The 22,247-nt window shown below is 36.0% G+C and overlaps 2 protein-coding genes across 2 annotated transcripts; one reads left to right on the top strand and one right to left on the bottom strand.

Moving 5' to 3' along the window:
- Positions 1-7,976: 7,976 nt before the first annotated feature.
- LOC110419987 (sulfated surface-like glycoprotein) lies at positions 7,977-9,162 on the top strand. The gene has a single exon (XM_021433130.2). The coding sequence runs from the start codon at positions 8,151-8,153 to the stop codon at positions 9,003-9,005; it is 855 nt and encodes a 284-aa protein (XP_021288805.1). The 5' UTR covers positions 7,977-8,150; the 3' UTR covers positions 9,006-9,162.
- A 2,019-nt stretch (positions 9,163-11,181) lies between these two features.
- Positions 11,182-16,798, bottom strand: APT3 (adenine phosphoribosyl transferase 3). The gene is given in 7 exon segments (XM_021440935.2): positions 11,182-11,504; positions 11,506-11,549; positions 12,365-12,423; positions 13,029-13,178; positions 13,664-13,756; positions 15,701-15,811; positions 16,174-16,798. Coding segments are annotated over 7 exon segments (561 nt in total). The 5' UTR covers positions 16,256-16,798; the 3' UTR covers positions 11,182-11,482.
- Between the last annotated feature and the right edge of the window lie 5,449 nt (positions 16,799-22,247).

Raw genomic sequence — 22,247 nt, 5'->3', positions numbered from 1 at the left:
GGGCCACGATTTATGCAATCTATTGTTGTCGGCACCAATGCATGAGGAGAAGATAATGCAATTTCATAACACTCAAAACAAGCATGAATGCTTTGAAGAATTTGTTCTCCACTCTTGACAGCATATGAAACGAGTCTAGAGAAAGTGTCAAAGTTAAAATCAAGGCCTCATACTTTAGAAATATAGATGTAGTTGTGATGAACAGCATGGAATGCTCTAAGTCGTCCATTGGAATGCAAGGAATACCACATTCCCTTAGCAAAGGTTGCATTAATAATCGGCCCCTCAAACCCACCTCCATAACTAGTCTAATTAGATTCTCCTTTTTCTGCACAGATCAATCATAACAAGAATGCATTTGACACAATATGCGATGAATACCATGCAATCTGGGGATGTAGATAGAGCAGATATGTCAAATAGAGGGCTACGTAATTTGGTTACATCCATGAAGGGAAGCACAATTTTGTCCTTGGAGAATGGGTTGAAGAAATAAAGTGACGAGGAGGAAGAAGAATTATTGCCTTTATCAGAAGCAAAAACAAGCAGCCACCCGTACTTGTACAACAGGATTCATGTTCCGCATAGTTCTGGCATGTCGGTCTTGCAAGCAAGCCTAGAACACATGTTCTCAGTAAGCCTGCTGTGTGGAATATCGGGCTCTGTCTTCAAGGCCACAAACCATGGAAGCTCTCTTTCTGGACGTTGCTGTAGTCTAATAGAAGTAGCACAACTGGAGAAGGCCAGACGACAACACTTGGAAACAACACGGAATTTGATGTAATTAAGGACTGAAAAATACCTCAATATAATTTCCAGAACATCCTCGGGAAGACGGCAAAGACAATAGGTTTTCTTCACTTCAGTTTTATATATTTCCTCAGCCTCCATCTTTAGGTAACATTCGAGTTTCCTACCGAGCAGAAACCACTATATATGCCGACGCCCTCTGTTGATAGCTAAAGCCATTTGTTAAGAGGGTTTAAAGGGCACTTTCATTATAAATTTATATATTACCGTGAAGTCACAATTACACCTTAATTCTAAATGTATTAGGAGACGATGGATTTTAGGAAAATAATAAATATGAGAAACATTCGACATTAAGGGGGACAAAGTGATCACTAATCATACAAAGAATATTAATGAATTCCTAACTTTTTTCTCTTGCCTTGGAAGTGATTTAAGTTGACCTCATCAATTCAACATCATATCACTTTGATCATTATGCATTTGCTCGAAAGGAGCTATCAACCAGCCATTGTTATTGGAGTATATTTGTATAATAGAGAAATGGCTTTACAATTACAGAATTTTGAATCTATCAAACTTTTTTCATGGGTTAAAATATTCAAGAAGTCTTTATATTTATATATTTTGTTCAATTTAATTTTTGTACTAAAAATTAAAATAATTTAATTTTTTGATTTTAAGAATTACTTCAATTAAGTTTTTTTTCCTAACGGCATCCAATTTAACTGTTAAAGAAGATAACATCAATATTGACGTGGTAGATTTGCTAATGTGGCAATACCACATTACTCAAATATGTTGATATGACACTACTACATGACATTGACATGTGACACTGTTGCGTCAAAAGAGCTAAATTGAAAAAAAAAATAATATAAGAACTAAATTGAATAAAAATTTAGTTGACGTGGCACTGCCACGTCCCCATGACATGATGATATAACATTGTTCCGTCATAAGAATTAAATTGAAGAAAAATATATGATATATGGACTAAATTAAATAAAAATTTAAAATATGAGAATTAAAGTGAATGAAATTTAAAGACTAAATTGAACCAAATTTTTTTAAAAAAATTTAAGAGAAAAAAAATATATTTAGCTCACTTTTCACATTATCAAATGTCATTTCTTGTTCATATCATTTCAATAATACATATATTGGATTAAAAATTAAATTAAATGGAGCTAGATATTAACTTATTAATTTTGGATAAACGGTATCCGTATTCTTACTATGAATACGCTTCAATAGTGATTGAAGGATTAGGATACATTTCTAGAGCAGTTGAGACTAAGCAAAAAAAATGCAAAACCCATGATTAATTATTGTTTATTGGTTTGGAATCTCTTATGACATTAGTTTCTTAATCAATGGATTAAAATATCTATTAATCACATTTTAGAGAGAGCAAACTTCACTAAATTATTTTCTAAACTAAAGAAGAGAAAGTGATAAATATGGGGATAGGGATAGGAAAAATGAAAATGTGAAGCAAGACCGTATTGCTGTGTTAAAGAGGAGGTAAGGGCCACCCTATAAGCTGTTCTCTTTCCCTATTCTGTTGCAAACCTGAGGGGGAGACCATATTACCTGGTGCAGAGGGCCACATAAATTGCAGTGAGCCCAACGCTAAGTGACAAAAGGTCCATTTATGCCTTAGTATGGAGGCCTCTTTTAGAGTCGCAGTCACGGGTAATATTGTCAACAAACAGCTTTTGAGTTGCCTACAATTGGAATAATTTGTAGTCCAATTTAATTACTCGCGTTACGGAAACCAAGTTCCATTTTCAGCTGCTACAGCTTCTTGCTAATTCATACTATGACAAATCAATTCCAACTCTACCTCTTTGTGCATTTTTGGGTGAAATCTCCTGCTTTTTTTTTTCTTAGATAGTAACCATTGCAAAGATGCTTTTGTATTATAAGGTTTTTTTCTTTATACATTTAGTTTTATTTTTAGTCCCATATATGTATTATTGAAATGATATCAATAAGAAAAGACATTTAATAATCTGTAAAGTGAACTAAATATATTTTTTTCTTAAATTTAAAAAAATTAATTTTTTATTCAATTTAATTTTTAAATTTTATTTAATTTAGTTCTTATATTTTAATTTTTAGTTGTCATATTTTAATTTTGTATTCAATTTAGTCTTTGTATCATATATTTTTTTTCAATTTAATCTCTTTAACTCAATAATACCATATCAGCATGTTAGCATTATGTGATAGTAACACGTCAACACATCAGAGTGATATGTTCGTGCCACGTCAGGTAAATTTTTATTCAATTTAATTCTTATATCATATATATTTTTTAATCTCTTTTTGACGGAATGATGCTATATCAACATGTCAATGTCACACAATAGTACCACATCAACATATTGATAAGTGCATGTTATCAAATATGCCAAGTCAACACTACGATATTGATGTCAACTTTTTTTATGGTAAAATTACATATTATTAAAAAAACTAAATTAAAATAATTTTTAAAATTAAAAAAATAAATTATTTTAATTTTAAATACATAAAATAAATTAACAAAATATATAAATACATTGACTTCTCAAATATTTCGACTGAAAATGAATTGAAATGATGGACAGATTAACAGCGCAGGATCGTTGACTTAGTTGCAGTCGATCATTGTTCACTAGCTGGCTTTTGAGAGACAATCATGTGGTTTTGAAACAGGAGCTCGTTCCTGCAAATGTGGCATCTGTCCAGTTTACGGTCGTGATAAGAGACATGAACTAAAGGGCCCAAGATTACACACTGAACGGAATTTTTGCTGCCAAATTCATGACCAATGTGTCTTATTGAATTCTAAATCACTAAGAAGCATATTGATGAAAATTTAGTATTAGAATCCTTTGTACTTGTTTTGAGAAAATGACAGTGAAAGCAATACGAAATGATAAATTTGATAGATCAAACCAAAAGAATTGAGTACAAAAATGGTAAGTCTTGTGGACAACGTATATAAGAGGAATATGATGGAGGAATCCAACTTATAGGTGCGTAGAAGCACATCCGAGTAGTAAATGTCAAGAACAAGGACCATCTGCATGCATGGGACCAACAAAGATTACCGATTTTGTTCGACACCAAAGACAAATGATCTTCACCATCCTATCCCCACGATATGTCACATGATTTGAGCAAAAGGTTCAGTCATTGTCCCATCCTTGTTTCCTTCTTCACTGTCAAAAAACCCCAGACCTTGTTTGATTGGTCTGAAAATTTTACCTTTTCTCCGAATTGAATGCATGCTAGTTTGTTTGCCTGCTTACTCATCATTTGATCCCCACAAGTATTTTTGTAGTGAACAACCTGAAGAAACTTAAAAGAAAGAAAAAAGGAGAGGAAGAGAAAGAAGTTGAGAGAGATAGCAGACAAGAGAGGAAGAGAAAAACAAATGGATAAGTTTTTATATTTTGTTCTATTTGAGAACTTAATTGGTTCTTTTCTCTTTAAATAGTTTACAAGCCATGTTATACAAAGAAACTTTGTTTAACAATAAAGAGAGATTATAGGGTCAATAATTGTGTATCAATCTTTCAAAATTGGTGCAACGTCTCTTTACAAATATATCGCAACATATGCTGTTAATTTTGCTATTGATCTTTTGCTGATTTGCTACTAGTTTGTGAGTGATTTGGTACTGTTTTGTGAGAGATTTCTTGCTGATTTGTGATTGATTTACTGCTGATTTGCAAGAAATGATAGTGTTCTACACAACCTATGGCTCAAACCTTGCAACATTCGTCTTCCAGCCACCTAAATGAAACCCAAATGTTCTTCACTCTGCATGTTTATGTCTAGTCCAGTTGATAATTGCTGGTGAAAGCTTGGGAATGAAATGTTTCCTTCTTCTTCGTAAATCCCAATCATTCGAAAACACAAATCCTGATGCTTGCAATCCAGACTGTGCCAGGAATACGATATTTACGGAGAGTAGGTCTCCATTGAAGGCAAAAGCTGTACATTGACTCAATTGAATCCTTACAATGGAGTCATATGATATGACTTTTTCTTTTTTTGATTCACTTTTATAATATGCATCATAATATTAAGCATTAACCAGCTAATAATTACTCTTTTTTTAACCCCTTTTTTTAGTCTGTAATTAATTAAATATTTGCTACATAAATTAGGTTATCCATGATTGTAGTAGCAATTTTTAACGTCAAGTCTGAGGTGTAGCATGGGTTTGACCCCACTTTCTGATTCATTGATTTCCAAACTCGATAGATCGGGGAAATCAATAGACAAATGAGTCCTCCAAAGGCTAAAGGGTGATTGTGAAGGGCAAGCTTACATGACGATGGCGTGCCAAACGATGTTAAGGATATGAAGGCGTGAGTAAGAATTAAGAAAAACAAAAAGGAAAAGAAGAAGCATTTATTGGGTAAAGGTTGGGAAAATACGTGCATTAATGGCACTTGAATTCTTTGTCTCCATAGCTCGAAGTGGGTCAAACTGTGTCATTGCAGCCCCACTCAATTTCAGGTTTCTGGTCTCATTTGGGCACCTCTTTTCAAGTAAGACAAGTATTTTTTTTATTATGATGACCATTAGCTTTAGGCTCTTAAGCCGCCTCACCGCGCAGAACTTGTTCTTTTGTTACCTTTTGAAGTGTTGGTCGAGCGTGACAACTGACAAGGAAAGGATGCCCAAGCTACATAAGCATATTGGGGACGAGAAGCAAGCATTGAGATAGAGAGACAGAGAGGGAAGTGAATTATATCGGTTTAAAAGGGCATAATGAAGCAAAAATAAAAAACATAAGAGGAGTGTTTGAAATGAAGCACGCCAAGATCTAACGCAGTTCCCGGAGCTGAAATAGATTCTTTCAGGCGTGGAGGCAAAGGCTGGCAAAACTCCACCCACAGCCCTAAGTCCCAACCCTCCAAGCTTACCATGCACTCCTTTTTATTAACCTAATAATCACTTTAATTAATCAACCTAATTACCCCAAAATACGTTCAAACTTTTCTTGCTATTGTTCCATAATTGAGTATAGCCAAATCAATCATGAAATCTCTATGATGTTTACTGTATTTTTTTTTTAAACCAATAACAGTTAAGGATTAAACTAATATTCAAATCTCAATGCTGTCCCCTCCCTTCATAACTACGAGCCATTATCCCAATGACAGCACCAAACTTTGTGAGTTAGAGAGAGACTCACTACCAAGAAAAAATGTGGTGAAAGGAGGAAAAGGTTGTCGTTTTGTAAGTTTAAATTTCAGTGCTTTTTAAGATGCTTTATCTGCCAGCTTCCATTCTCTTTCTATTCTTCATTTCTTCTATTCTTTTTCTATTCCTATCTGTTTTTTTTTTTTTATCTTCAAAGTTCTGACTCCTATAAAAAGATTCCAGCCCATGATCCATCCATCCCAAAATTCCTTTTAAATAATATCATGGAATTAAGGAAGTAATTCACAGTTTGGTATGTAATTCCTGAAATGCCCTAATTAGTGGGTGTAACCAATTGACAATTGGCACAGTGGGATATCATGGGAAAATTTGCTAAAATATAATAATGCTGGAAGAATTCTTATGTACTATAAATTAAAGGGTATGATGGAGATGCAAGACCCTACTCAGCTCCCACTTAATCATTCTTTTTGTTTTAAAAAAACTATGAGGAAATAGCATTCCAAAATACTATAAAAAACGTGGTGGTGGCTGAGGCAATACTCAATAGCATGACTGATATAACACCTTACTACTTCAAATCATGATTTCCAATTTCCAACAACTATTAAGGGAAACAAATTGGTTTAATGTAGGATAACTAATTAAAACATTACAGCTTCATTAAGGGCAAGAAATTATATTGTTGTCATAAAAAATGGTAGAAAACCATTAGGTTAGAAGCCATGTACACTGGGACAAAAGATTTTCTTTCACCTAATATTCTATTGGGCTAAAACAGTGAGTCAAATTTACACCCAGGGAACAGAAGTGAAAGCCAATTAGGTCGACTGGCTTTCAGTTCCATTGAAACCTCAAGCTCACCAAGAACACTGTACAAAAAGTTAATTGTTTTCTTCGACTTGAAGGAGCAAAGTTAAGTCAAGAAGATTTCGATTTTGGAAGTTGACAATGGCAGGAAGCACAGGCCTTGGATAGAAAATGACTTGACCATCTTTGATTGTTAAGTACTGAACTGGTTTCCCAACTCAACTGTCTAAGTAAGTTATGAGTAAATTTATTTCCAACATGAGAATCAACGTAGATTAATCGTGTCTCCAGTTTTTTGGAAACTGGAGCTTGACAGGAACACCAAATGGATCTTGAATCTTAACTCCCGTGACCCTGGAGAAAACTGTGGAGAGTGGAAGCCATGTCAACGTTATAGAAAAAAACACAAGAGGAAGTAAAACATTATCCTGTACAGTTTATGAGCTCTAATCTAACTGGTTGAAATGTAAGGGAATCCTCCTTCACTTATAGCATCCCCCTCAACAAAAATTGCTTTTGATAAAAGAAAAACCCTTACATTTAATCCTTCTATTTCGGGAAACTTTCATTCAGTAGCCATTGGAAATCTATAGACATAGTGATGCATGCTTTTCATTCTGTACTCCTTTATGATGGATAAAGATTGAGGCATAGCAAGTGAATTATTTTTGCATTGTTTAACTCACCAATATGGGAATTTCGCTGGCAACCTTTATCTTTATCCATCAAAAAGAATAAAGGTATAGTACTAGTAACAATCAAAATGTGAAAGCAGGCTTCTTTCTTTCTCTATTTTTTTTCCCTTTATATTAAGAAAGTGATGGGAATTTTCAGTGGTTTTCATGGTTAAAGAAGGCACACCTGCATTGAATATTCTTAAACTGCAAAATCAACCATTTTAATTACTCTTAAAAGCATTACCTCCTCAATTTAAAACCAAAAAGAAAAAACAGTGTTTCAGTGAAAAAAAAAATGTTACCTATGCTAACTAATTAGTTGTAAAAAGTAAAAGCAAATAATCCCCACCTTATCTAAAAGAAATAAAAGGAAAAAACAAAAGGAAACACAAAATATTGTATTGTCACTTTGCTTTCCTCATTAATGAATCTTTGTTTTTCCACCAGAAGCAAACGCTTCCTAAGACAGAATCCACGTGGGCAATAAGCCTGGTCTCTTTAGGTTCATAAGGTCATTTTCGTCATTCTAAAATACACCCTCCACGACACAACTCCTCATTTAATATCCCGCCATGTCCCTTCCTTTCCATTCTTTTCCTCTCAGCCCAAACTCCAGAAAAAAGAAAAACCAAAAATGAAAGCTCCCAACAAAATCAAACTGAAAACAAAGTTTTAGACACAGAAAAAAGAGAGCGATAGTTCTTAGATTCTTGGCTGGAAAAAAGGAAGGATCTGAGTATGGCAAGCGGGTGGGTCAAATCTTTGCAATGCAAATCGAGAGCATTTGATGATGTTTACCACCCGAACCCGAAGCATTTGATACCCAGTTCCAGTTGCAGACGAAGTTCTCAAAGCATCAAAGACGTCATCGAAACGACCAAGAAAAAGCCCAAGAAATCCAACCCGAAACTACTTCCGAAATCTAGCAGCAAATCCGAACCGGATTTGAATAATCCTCCGCCTCGACCTCGTCGGAGTAGTTCTCTCCCTGCCCGTCCCGTTCGAAACCCTGACCCTGTCCTGCCCTCACTGACTGAGCTGTCCGAGGGTCACCCTTCCAGGAACGTTGTGGAGATTATTTTCCATACGAGTTGGAGTCCCAAGGCTTTCACGGGTCGGATCGAGATGATTTTTAAAGTTCAAAACGGGCCGAGGACGGTGACCCGTTTTGAGGAGTATCGAGAGACGGTCAAGACTCGGTCGGGGTCGGGTGGTCCGGCTTCTGCTGACGAGGAAAATGCGAGGTGCGTTGCAGACGGGAACGAGGTTATGCGTTTCCATTGTTTGGGTCCCACTTCAGGGAACTGCGGAATGAACGATACGTGGCTATTTTCCGGCGGGAAAGGTGCGGCGATTTGCACGTATTCCGGGAGCGGCGGGGCCCACGAGAGCGCTGGAGGTGGGAGGGGGCGGAGGGCGATGTTGGTTTGCCGGGTTATAGCGGGTCGAGTCTCGAAGAGGGTAGGCTTCGGCTACGAGTCATTGCTGGATGGGCGAGTTGGCTACGACTCAGTGAGTGGTGACAACGGCGAGTTGCTCGTGTTTGATCCACGTGCGGTGTTGCCTTGCTTTCTTATTATCTACAAATTGTAAAAATAGTGGAAAAAAAAAACCTCCTTTTTTTGGTTTTCCTTTATATATGTTTTTTTCTAATATTTTTTATGAGGGTGCATCTTCTTTTGTTGCATTTATCAACACAATTTTTTTCCTTTCTTTTTGGGATTCAATATTTTTTTCTGGGTTTTTATTATGTGATTATTAGTAAAAAAAAATTGGGTTGATAAATGCTAATTGTTCACGTTACTTGACCCTTTGCTCTTCTTCTATACTTAACTGTTGTTAATTCATTAATTAACACAATTTACCGTTTGGGGTTCCCTCTTTATCCTGTAATTTGATTTTGAATTAGAGTGCTCTTTAGACCATTGTTGTCATTTGGTGCCATTTTCAAATTTGTTGACCTTAAGGATGAAGAAAATTGACTAATCAACGGACTTGATTTGATGTCAATTAGGTGATAAACGCGGTAGTTGTGGAGGTTTGGAATAGAATTTTCTGGTTAGTTCAAACTTCAAAGCCATTGCTAGGCCAACAGGAAGTCACCAAGAGTTCTTGAAATTTGTCATGGTCAGTGGAGTATAATTACAGGATTTCAGATTGAGAAGCATAATACTAGTAATAATGTTTTGGGGGACCAAAAAAACTTAAAATGATGATGATTAGGACCCAAGAATTGATGAAGATCTACGATTGGATGGGCAAAAGTGTGGATCGTTTGTTAATGATTTTGCCTAGAAAAGAGAAGGGAAAAAGATTGCACGGGCTTTTCGGGGTTATAGTTCCATATTCAAAGTTGAATGATAATCAAACCTTACCTTTTCTATGCTTTTTTTGCCATAATCTTGAATTTTCCTGGATTTTGTGGTTAAATCTGTAGTGGTTTTATCTCTTTGTCTCATTCTGAAACCCAGAAGTATCATAATCAGAGAATGAGTAAACAAGTCCAGCAAAGATCTCTTACTAATACTTTGGCAGAGCAATCAAAGTCTACCATGGATGTCGCCAGGTTGAATAGTCACCCAGTTTGGCAGCCTATTTCGGCGAGAAAAGCGAAATATTGGAGATAACCCTGAATGAAACTTGTCAACATGGAATGGAACATTCAATGCTGGCATTATTATCAGCAATGGAACTAACAATAACAGACTGCAATTCTCACCTACTTTGTTCTTTATTATTTACTTCCCTTGGGAGAAAAATGAAAGGCTGATAGGTGGTGTACCGTCACATCTTTGATGGGCACTTAAGAGCCATGTGTCTTCTAATCCTAATTTTTTTGCCATCTGTCTGCTAAATTAAGGAAAGACGCAACCAACATTTCTAATTATTTTTAAGAATTCACACCATCATTTTCTGCACAAGCTTTAAGTGTCTGGCGATTCTTAGAATGGAGAGAGTGAACAGATGAGAAAGACAACATTTCTGAGATTCTTGTCTCATAGTGCAATCGAGTAATTAAAAAAACACAGTGATACATGAAAGCGGATTGTCTGTCTCCACAATGACTTAACCACAACAATCACTCATAATGCTACTTGGAACTAGGGATTAGTTAATCTCTCCCTCTCTTTGTGCCAATGGTATTTCGAACATTCAGTAGTAAAATTTTAGAAGCATGTTTGGCATCCAATGCAGGGTATCGCTCATTGCATTTATTTTTGTACCGCCCAGTTCTCTGATAGATTTCAGCGGGTCTGCCAAAAGAGCGATTGTCGTGAGGGTGGTGGGGGTGGTTTCAGGGCCGACATGGGGCAGCTTTGTTTATAGAATGGGTTCTATCAAAGGCCCTTTTGTTCGCCCTTCCACCGATGGTTTTGGTGTCCAGACAACAAAGCAGATCGACACAAAGCAACCCTCCCAATAAAGGCAAGGTTCAATTTCAAATCTATCAGCTACCTACAGGCAAACAGGAGCTAAAACCAACAACAAAAGTTTTGAAACCAAAATGATAAGGGAAAATACCAGGCAATATTCTTGTAAGTCTGACTCTCCACTATAATTGATCCTACTCAAAACAAGCCTTCCTCCATCACTTGTTATAATGGGACACAGTTCAAATTAACCATTCTTGTTAAGATGATGGACTCAATTTACCCAGATGAATGATAAATTTGATATACTGCCCCAAGTAGAGTGGTAATTTGGACCATTCATAAATCGTGACGAGGTCAGAGTCAGCAACAAGATCAAGGTTGAAATCACTCGAGCATGTCATGATAAACAATATATTCACAGGAAGGCAGAATGGCTTTATATAAATTCATTTCTTAAATAAAAAAAAAAATGAGAAAAACCCTACAAGCATTTCCCAAATCCAGCCCTTTGCATGAATTCATTGATTCTCTGCTGCTAGTTGAAACAAAGGTTCAATCACCAAGGTTTATCTAAATTCACTAATGATGAAGAGAGTTTGGGTAAAAACAAAAGTAGATTCCGAATGAAAAGTAGCTATCCATGGCGCTCTAATGTACTTCTCAGTATCCTAGCACCGTTTCAACCAGACTGTATCATCAGCAGCAAGGATCAATGGGATTCCACAAGAACATATAATGGCTTTCCATTCAAGCGCTCACGACCCTACAAAATTCACCAAATTTAAATGTGTATAATTAAAAAGATTCGACAATTGAGCCCCAAAACCAAAGAGACATAAGTACAGAAATATCCACCAAAGATAAATTTATTTGCCCGATGTCAATCAAGAAGCTCTGCAGGTACACTATCTCTATAACTATAGTCTTACATATAACATCGTTTTCACATATGGCTCCTTGGCAGACTTCCTTCTCATCACATGCAATATAACCACTGACACAAACAGCTAACAGTGATTTCTACTATAGTTAGGACCAATTTGTTCTTTTTTCTGCTATTTAAATTAATGGATTATCTAAACAAAATGCTGGAGGATAACATGACAATTGCAAAGCAGATTCTTTGCAATAATAATGAAAGTAGTCAACAAGTCTGAATAAAAGACAAGATCCAAAAATATAAACGATGATTTAAGCAGTTACTCAACTCTTCTGCGACTAAAGTTTAGGGTTTCCATGCCTTCTAACAGTAAAAATGTTAATATTTCCACATTCATGGGCTCATTAAGTCATCTGGACCATCACTTCAGAGAATTATTAGAATATTGTAAAGCCATTTACAAGCCTTAGAAGCAAATAACAGAAAAATTATGAAAGGCAATCAAACATTCAAAATCAGCTATTCTGCCCTGGAAAATTCCTCGAATTTCTAATCTTCCATCAACTGTCAAATGTATGCATATTTCACAGATTCTTTGCACTTGTGTGCTTTGGTGTGTGCACTATATGTGTTCATGTGAGCAAACGTATGAACAGGAATACAGGAAATATAGCCAAGATGGACAATAAATCACACACCTTTAAATCTGGTAACTCAATAACACAAGCACATTCAACTACTTCTGCTCCAACACGTTCTGAAAAGATACATTTATAGTGAATGGTCATTAATCAGGAAGAGACAAATGCCATCTTCAAGAAAAGAATAACCAATGTCAAAAAAGAATGTAAAAAAATAGAGTCAATACCCATACGATAGAGCATAGATCATATATCATGTTACTTCCCATGGACATGAAAATTAGTTTAATTTGCCAACAGAATCTGGCAGATATAAGTTACATAAATAACTCCACCAAACAGGTGAATGTGGTGCATATAAGTATACAAATACACATATCTACCATACTGCTCATGCTTATGAGCATATAATCTTGATTCTAAGGGCTATGATCATCTTAAATCACATACAACACAAGACTTGCACCAAATGTCACCTAACCTGCTAGTTTATTCTGGCCAAGACACCTCTCTTAATTACTAAAGTCATCAGCCTACCAAACTGAGATTTCATGTGATGTGCACCTTGCCTAAACAGTACTACTAAAAACATGCCATAGATTCAGATCATTCATTAGGCAGTCTTTCTTGTAAAATGATCCCCATTTAGTTATTGCACACTATATTCAGCTTTTAAATAGCTAATAAACTTCCTGTTTTTCTTAAGAGTAAATAAGATTACCCAGTAAGTTCATAGCAGCACAGAGAGTGCCTCCAGTTGCTATCAAATCATCAACAACCAAAGCTCGCTCGCCAGGTTCAACGGCTCCAACATGCATCTCAAGACAATCCCTTCCATATTCCAGTACGTACTCTTCTGAAATAACTTTACCTGACACCATTGAAAAATTTATAAAAACAAACATCCAAGTTATTCATAACAAACTCTAGATTTTACACGTTAAGCAAGCATAAATCTAAAAGATATGAACATAAATAAACATACTACTCAGTGTGCTTTCAAAAGTCCTCACCTGATAAGACATTACACATGACGTAATCAGAAAACTATAAATGTACAACAGAACAGGAAATCAACAAGGCTATAAAACCACAGAATAACAGACAATAGATTATGTCACCGTATTAGTGGCAACTCCAAGAAACATGCACCTAACTTCAGCATTTTTAGTCCATCAAATATCCAGTGGAGTGCATGTTTATCACAGAGCATGAACTATGTTCTCTATTATAACAATAAAACGAATAGTGGATCAAGCAGCACTAAGTCTCTGTTCCATAACAGATACATATAGCATTATAAATTTTCTTGTATAACTGCACACTAGCAAAATACTGCAGAATGATGAATATTACCAGGCAACTTCTTTGGTTTTCTCAAAGGAACAAACTTTGCTCCAATTTCCAATGCGATGGGAGGACCAAAAATGAAACCCCGAGCTTCTATACCTGAGATATAAAATATCATTTTTCAAAACACAAGCTTTCTTATTATCATCTATAGATCCAAGATACAGCACAGTACACAAGAAGGGGGAAAGGAAAAGTAAATGCACATAACAAAGACAATCCAGTAGCAAAAGACTAGAGATGATATCAAAGCAGTAGAAAAATACTCCTGATGTCTACATCTGCTAAGAGAATAGTTATAAACAGCCCTACCCCGACACTCCAAGAAAAAAAAATCTAAATGGCACAAGAAACATATTGGAGATCCATTTAAGTCTAGGACGAACTACTTCCACATGACATGACCTTATAGCTCAAGTAGTGTAAAATGGAACCAATTGATAGCAATAAGAAGCATAGACAGGATCAGCGAAGAAAGGCTCTCTAACAGAAAATAATTGATGCTTGATCAAATTTTTATCATGAAAATAAGAATTATATTAGTTCAATAACAGTTTATTGCAACTTTTTTCAGACATTGAATCCAAATCATATTTAAAATGAGACCATATTGAGTCAAATGAGAAAGGGGTTTGAATTCCAAGGCAACCAAGTGCAACATACTCCCTCATTCTTGTTTGAAAAAAAATAAAAACACAGGGAAGTTGGCCTAACCAACTGGCTAAAATATTAACCAGAATGGTGATATGATATTATCCTTATCTCCTGATGAAGATGCTGCAACTTTCCATGCAAGACCACCAAACATCTATACAGGTTCCATAAACACAAGAAGACAGCCGAAGTCCACATTAGCACACAAAAAGACAAATTCTAATGCACCTACAACAAGACAGCACATGAATATTAAATACTTAAAAAAAATATGTTCATTTAAAATAAAAGAAAAGGACCAAGGCCACTATCAATGATGAGATCATCAAACCCTTGTTAACTTCCTACAAGTTTGTCGGAGAAACAGTTGGTGCTTTTGGAGTTTTGCCACAAGGCATGAGAAAAACCACAGAACATTATCATTTAATTATTAATGTAGACACTAATCAATCAAAACAATCAGTTTAGAGATAAATGCTATGGAACTAGAATTTGCTTCAGCTACCATAGTGGAGTTCTGATATTCATCAATCTCCAGCATCTCATTCATCAATTACATAAAATTCATGCAAACAAATCAGAAAATGACAATAACTAATTAAGTGGAAAGTGCAGAAACACTATTTCAATTACTTCATTACTTAACTTAGGCAGCCAATCTCCGGGATTGATTATAGGTAAGAAAAACAACAAATGCATCTCCAAAAAATGGCATCAAGTCATCCAACAGTAAGAGAACACATATCCACGTTATAGTTGTATACTAACTTCAAAGATAATCAGAAAAAGGGAGAAGGGGTGGGGGAACGAAAAGAGAAGCTCCAATTACAATTTACATCATCCGGGTCCACCTCAAGTAAGGTGGGCATCCATCACCAACCACCATCAAAGCCAAATCAGATCCAAGCACATGCCCACGACAAGAATGTGTGTGTGTGTGTGTGTGTGTGTGTGTGTGAGACAGAGAGAGAGAGGGGGCAAATGAGAGCCGCTCAAAGGGGAAAAGAAAAGAAGTTCAAGAGTGAGAGAAGGAGAGAGGGAGCAATCGATGGCACAACCCACTTGCAAAGGGTGATAGTCAAACGAGAAATGAAATCTAAAACAAAAGAAAAAAAAACAGAGTCACTTCCATTCCATAATCCCTAAAAGAGCAGTCCAAAAGACAACCAGAAACTTATGCAACTTGAGGGGCATATCCTTTTAACTCCTGTTTCCACAGAACCTACTTTCCCGTAAGCATGGACCCCACCCTCCTTGATGCTAATCGAAGAGTGATAAAAAGGTTCTTAAAAAGCTTTGGATCAAATCTTTAGCACATCAAGAACCATAATAGTAACAAAATAAAAATGCTTTCATTAGGATCCTTATCTTCCTTCACTTTCTTTTTACCTGCAACAACTGAAATGTTCTTCCCTTTGTATCTCTCAACGAACAAATCCACTGTATCCTTGAATGCTTTAGGATCCAGTAACAGAGTAGTTATGTCTTGAAACATGATACCTGCCATTTTCATCATTAACAAAACCAAATTTATAATCGTAGATAAACAAACGAACATAACACCGAACTCGTTTAGATAAATCATGCAACGTCCTTTCAAAATGAGAAATTCCAAGTTTGAATTGGGTAGAAAAGTTATATCAAGATAAATAAACTTTTCGTTAATTATGTTTGTTTATATGATTCCAAGCACTGCAAAGAACAGGATTTCAAACCTTTTATCGATTTATTCACATTTTATAGCAACCATAGAGAGTAAACCCCAAACAGAAACAGAGTTTATAACGGAACAAAGAGACCAATAAGCCATTTTATTTTGAAAACTGAGAAGGAATGGAAAACGAGAGAAGAAAGAAAGGAACCTGGTTTGGGAAAATCGGGGACTACACGAATCTTGGATTGGATGCCATGGATACGAGGATCTTTGTCTCTGTAAGCCGACATTGTCAATTGTTTTTACGCAATCTATCTATCTTCTATCTATCTCTCTATCTACTTATCTTATGTTTATCTCTCTCTATACCATGTATGCAAAGAAGAAAGAAGCAATACCAAGGAACCAAAACAAAACAGCAAAGCCTTCCCTTTCTCTCGACTCTCTCACTCCCTTTGTTTCCTGCTTTAATATGTCTGATTTCTCGCCCTCACGAACACAGAAACACACCCTTAGAAAAAGAAACAGAAAGAGTGGGTATTTATAAGAAGAGGAAGAAGAGAATTTGATTTGTTGGTGAGGGAAAAAAGAGAGAGCGGGAGAGAGGAGGAGCAGGCTCTCTGCACAAGAAATGTAGAGAGAAAGGGTGAAAGAAAGAGATCTTTGCCTTGATATAAGTAAGAGAAATGAGAGAGAGAGACAGAGTAAAAAGGGGTTAAAAACAAAAAGCGGAATCACGAGGCCACCCTCTCTTTTTTCCTTTCCTTATTTGCAGTTTTGTTTTCTCTTTCTTTTCTCCCCTTCTTTCTCTCCATCAAATGCCTCTCTCGTTTTTTTTTTGCCTTGTTTTTTTCTCCATTTTTTGGGTTTCAAGTGTTAAGTGTAGGTAGCCGCGGCTCGCCGTTGGGAGTGTTTCGCGCGCTTCTCGAGTTGAGTAAATGACGTTTATGTCCCCACCTTTTCCCTTAACCCCAACCTTGTCCTCCTTTTCAGCTTATACAGATAATGTGATCAAATTTTTTAGGGACTGAAATCTGTATTCCTATGTGCCACCCTTATGGAGAAAGAAATCCTCTCTAGTCTTTATCCGAAACAAACAAAGGAATGAAATCCTAATTATATGGAAAGATATTTATGGATGAATATTGAACATAAGGAAATACAGCCCTCTCTTTCCTACTACTACTTCTATTCCAAATGGGTTGAGGCTGTATTTTGCGGCTTATGGCGCATGCAATTTCCACTCGAATCCTTGAACCTAAACCCAAAAGCTTTAACTCAGTTTTCGTATTTTGCATGCAGAAAATAAGCCAAGACTCAGTTTCCCCAACCGGAGAAGCTTAGCTTTGACTCCCACTGATCAAACAAGTCCCTATCATAATTTTTTCCCTTTTTGTTCATTTGAATTTTATTGAGGCGTATCTACCATCTCCTCCGAGAGCTGGTAAACGAAGGTAATCTAAGGTTGTTCACAGTATTAATGTCCAAAAAAGCTACTGATCAACGAAATTCAAGAAAAGTTAGGACGAGGAACGATGGGGACTGATAACCACCTGTGAATCTTGAACGAGGTTAAAATTTCTTGACCAAAGGAAAAAAAAAAAAAAAGAAGTTAGACTTTGTAGACTTAAAACTCTGGGGACAGTCGTTTGTCATATCTTATACGCTAGATCTTTTGACAGATAGTTTGTTAAGTGGTCCAGTTCAGTTGATGTGAATAACGAAAAATTTCAACGTCAAGCTACAAAATTTGCAGTTGCAGGAAGACTAAATGCTTTTCTCTACTTTTTGTCTTTTAACTAGTATTAGCCTCGTGTTGTTTTTCCACGTTTAGTTTGACAGCTCTTAAAAGGAGAGAAGATTTTTAAGGTATACAGTAACTAGTTCTGGAATGAGTTAAGAGAGAGATGATTTTGCTTGTTGGTGTTGGAACTACTTTAATCTAAAAGAATATTTGCTTCAATTATTGAACCAATTTGCAAAGAGGAAAAGACCAGAGACCAAGCAAAGAATGTATTGTTTGATATATGTCCAGATGATGCCTACATTTGATAATATGAACAGGTTTCGCCTTGCCTAATTAGTAGTTTAAAATGGGTCCAAGCTAATCAAAGTGATTTCAGGATTGCCTTGCCTTACAAGTCAAGGGTTGAAACAGAAATTAACGAACTTAGGGTCCACATGCCGCTCTTAATTAACCAGTGGGAAATTACTGATGAAAGCTTGAAAAATCTTTGCCCTTTGTTAAGGAGGTTTAGCCCAACCACCTTCTCGTTACATCGCATTAATCACCTTTTTCTGGTGTGGCATTGAGTGCTCCCCTCCCTTCCTCTCCTTTCCCAAAATATTATTACGAACTCCATTTCTACTCACTTCCTTTTTAAGAATTTGATATTCTCTGGAGAGTTATATATATCTCTTAAACCAACAAAGAAAATCATGAAACAGCTTAATTATTGAACAAAAAGGAGTGGTAAAATTGTTCCTTTGAATGGAATAGAGGGGTGATTGTATATAAATAAATTAACGACGGCTTCCCCAATGCCTTGGTGATGCAGGCATATGACTATGAGCTAGCAGGCAGCAGTAACAAATTTGCGAAGAGGCAGAGACCCCAAAAAATGAAAATGAAATTTTGGCAAGGTTGGGGTTGGGGCTGCCGATACCACTAACAGGTCTCTGACAAGCTGCCGTATCTCGACCTCTGTGACTGTTTAGCAAGGGTTCCTTTCATATCTGTATAGCAATATTCTGTGGGCAGCTCTCATCTCTTTCACATTAATCAAAATATCCTTTTCTCATTACATGCAAACATTTAATTAGTAGCAACACAGCACCTGCCTCTACCACCATTACCCTTAATAAAGCAGAGAGCAAGCAATGACAATTTTCTATTGTATATATAATGGATTTGCATATTCTGGACACAACATACACCTTAAATTGAGGACAGCGACTTTATGGCGTCGAGCATTCTGCCCTACTTATTTAAAGTAAGAAGCTACCAGCCTAGGAGGAAGAATCTATCCCCTCTCTTCCAGAAACACGTATTCTTGTATCAGAAACTACATCTATGGCACAGGTAAAAGTTAAATTGTCACTCTCGCAATATTAATGAAAAGAATTCCAAGTCAAATCAAGAAGGGTGAGGTGAAGGGATTACTTAAGAGTTTCTAAGCAAACCAATTGAAATGCAACTAATATAATAAAGATAAGTTTTTATCATCAACTCAAAAAAAAAAAAGGAGTTAAATTTCATAAAGTATAAATATTATATATAATTCAGAATTAATGTCAAAATATGTCGGGCTGCTAGTATGTGAACCTCAGGCTCCTTACTGTTTCCTTGTACTGCAGCTTGTAGCTGGTTGGAACAAGCCTACTGTTTCCGTTTGGATTCGGACGAAACTCTACATTGCTTGCTAATTCACGCAAAAATTATAAGCCAAAGCGTCCGGCCAGTGCCAGCCAATTTTCAGCCAATATTTTTGCTATTTAATTTACAAAAAATAAAAAATAAAAAATGAGATGCCCTCCTTCTATCCCACGCAATTTCCGTGTACAAAGAAGCATCTAGATTATTATGAAACTTAAAGGAACCACAAAAGGTTGAATGATAGAAATTCGTTTAATTCACTAACTCAATTATACGTTTTTGTTTTTATTCATTGATTTTTTTTATATTTTAAATTAAAGCACCTTTTTTAAAAAAGTTTTATCATATGGTTGTACTTGAATTTTATTTATTTTCTTAGATTTTTTGATAAGCTTAGTTAACACGAGATTTTCAATTGTTTATTTGTATTGTTTTTTTTTTTTTTGGTGTTAATAAAACTTGACTTAAAAAAAAAAAGGTGTTTCACCACTCAAGCTTGATGCCTACACAAATTTAGAGTCCAAATACGACAGCCTTTTCTTATGCTAAAATATATTTTTCTATTTCTGCAAAAGATTAAAAACAGAGGGGAAAAAAAAGGTAAAAGTGAAAAGGTACACAATATGAAAATCCAAGTATGCTTTTCTCCTGGTTTTGGGATTGGATTACTAGAAAATGTGAGGAAACTCTAAGTTGCGGTTTTTATAGATGATGGACCCTATAAGGCAACGAAATATCCCTTTCGGCTTTAGCTGCCCCGCAAATTTGCATGTAACGGGCGGGTTTGTCAATGGAGCAATAATAACTCTAAGGATTAGGTGATTCCATTATTGAGATTCTGTGATGATTATTGCTATTTTGCATTTCATTTTCTTTGTCACCAATATCTTCATGATCTTTTGTGGGGGGTTAGATCTTGCAAGATTGTGTGTGCTTTTTACGGTACTCTTTTCTCAATTTTGACCAATTAATCTAATGTACGTACTGCAAAGGGATCCTTATAATTAAATTGATTGACATATTGTCAATATTTTGTCAAATTATTCTTTAACTCACTTTAATGTTATCAGTTCTATTACGATAATGACGTTGAAAATTTTAAATTTTCGCGTTGATGATTGTGGGTAGGCGCTGTGAGAGGTCTAGTACTCTTCAGTCTTCATCATACATGCAGCCCCACCTTTGACTGGCCTTTTGGACAAAAATGAAAAATGGATAAATTGGGATTTACTTATATGAATATATGGGATTAACTAAAGATTTATGCTCGTAAGCAAGAGGAAATTTCCCTTGGATGAACGTTTGACTCTTCCCTCATCTATTCTAAAATTTGATTAGAAATTCTAATTTCAAATCTTAATATTCTCTTTAAGAAAATGGCAGGAGGAAATATCAGTACTTTACTCTTTTTAATCTACTTTACACTCATATAGCACACATGCAAGTAGATGTAGTTGTAGTATTTGATTCTGTTCCCCTTCTTGTCAATTCATAGGAGTAACAGCATGTGCATGCATGACTTGGCTAGCGCTAAGTCCCAAGGCCACGACCCGGAGAGCAAACGGGTAGAAAAGCTAAAGCGAACATATTTCTCTTTATCCGAGTAAAGAGCAAAGAAAGCAAAATTAGAGGCTAGAGGCACACATTAATCCATTCTTTTGTTTGTTTTGGTAACCACATCAATGGATTCTTTTAAGACTAAAAAACAACGAAGAAGAAGAACACAACATGACATAAATCTTTTTATATTTTCCCCCCCTTGGAATCAAATAACTCGAACAAAGTCACAGACTAAGTTTCCCACCGCCAAGGAAAAAATGAAGCCTACACTACAAGGATGTTGGGAGAAAGAAATTAGGTAAACAGAAAGATGGAAGCCACGAGAAGACAAAGGACGGTCGGGTCCCAAAACGACCGCTGACTAGTTAATACGTAATAGTGACCCCAATTTTTCGCAAGAAGCCGCAACCCTCAGAAGAAAGAAGAGAGAGAGAAAAGTGGGACAGCGCCAGACACGTGCAGTTCACACGCAAGGATCCACCTGGGGTCATCGTTGGCTTGCTGACGTGTTACAATCATGGTCCTGCTGCCTAATGTCCAGCCCTACAACCAACAGCGATCAGCGATCGAAGATTCAGGAAAATAACCTTTTGTTTTTTGTCTGAAATCGATCTCTCGATAATTCTCTTTCCTATTAATTTTTTTCCCTCTTATTTTCTGGCTATGCTTATTATTTTTTTAAACCATATATTCTCAATTAATCCAGATTCAAATCGAAATTTTAATACTAAGAAATCAAGCAAAAACACTATGAAATGGTCCTAAAGTTTCACAATTACTTATAAATTTGTCAAGAACGTGATGCAGTACGTTTTTACCAGCTTTGACAGGTAGACAAATTTTTCTGAGTACGAAGGGGTGGATCTTTACAGAAGGAATAAAATAAAGTGGATAAAAGCATAACACCCAAAATGGGAGGTTCTATAAGAAGTGAATGGTGGTGTAAAATTGTCCATCCTCATCATTTGCAAGTAAAAAAAGAGTCCACGCAATGATTCCATGTGATGATGATAGCACGTGGGCAATGAAGGACTTTGGGGGCAATAAGCCGCCCTTCGAAAGCAATCGAATCATGATTTGTAGTGAAAATTTTGTTTCTGTAACTTTGAGTTTGTGATTCACTCGTATTATTTGATCACATATAGAAACTTATTTTGTTAAATTAATTACTTGACTTCGTTTAGAGCAAGAATTTGATATTAAATTTCACATTAGAGTATAATTATACGATAGTTAATGGTAATTATAGTTTGGTGTCGGATTTAGGTACAAGTTTAAAGAAAGGGAAATAAAGCGGCGAGGGGAGGCCATTAATTATTTAATTAAATCCAAACCATAGATTCCTT

This window comes from Theobroma umbraticum, unplaced genomic scaffold (genome assembly GCF_002168275.2).
Source record: "Theobroma umbraticum cultivar Fairchild unplaced genomic scaffold, ASM216827v3 scaffold_30.0, whole genome shotgun sequence".
NCBI lineage: Eukaryota > Viridiplantae > Streptophyta > Magnoliopsida > Malvales > Malvaceae > Theobroma > Theobroma umbraticum.
Note: the sequence above shows the minus strand (reverse complement) of the source record. Positions and strands in the feature narration are given on the sequence as shown.

Coding starts and splice junctions, on each gene's coding strand:
- LOC110419987 (XM_021433130.2), top strand. CDS start 8,151: ATGGCAAGCGGGTGGGTCAAATCTTTGCAATGCAAATCGAGAGCATTT.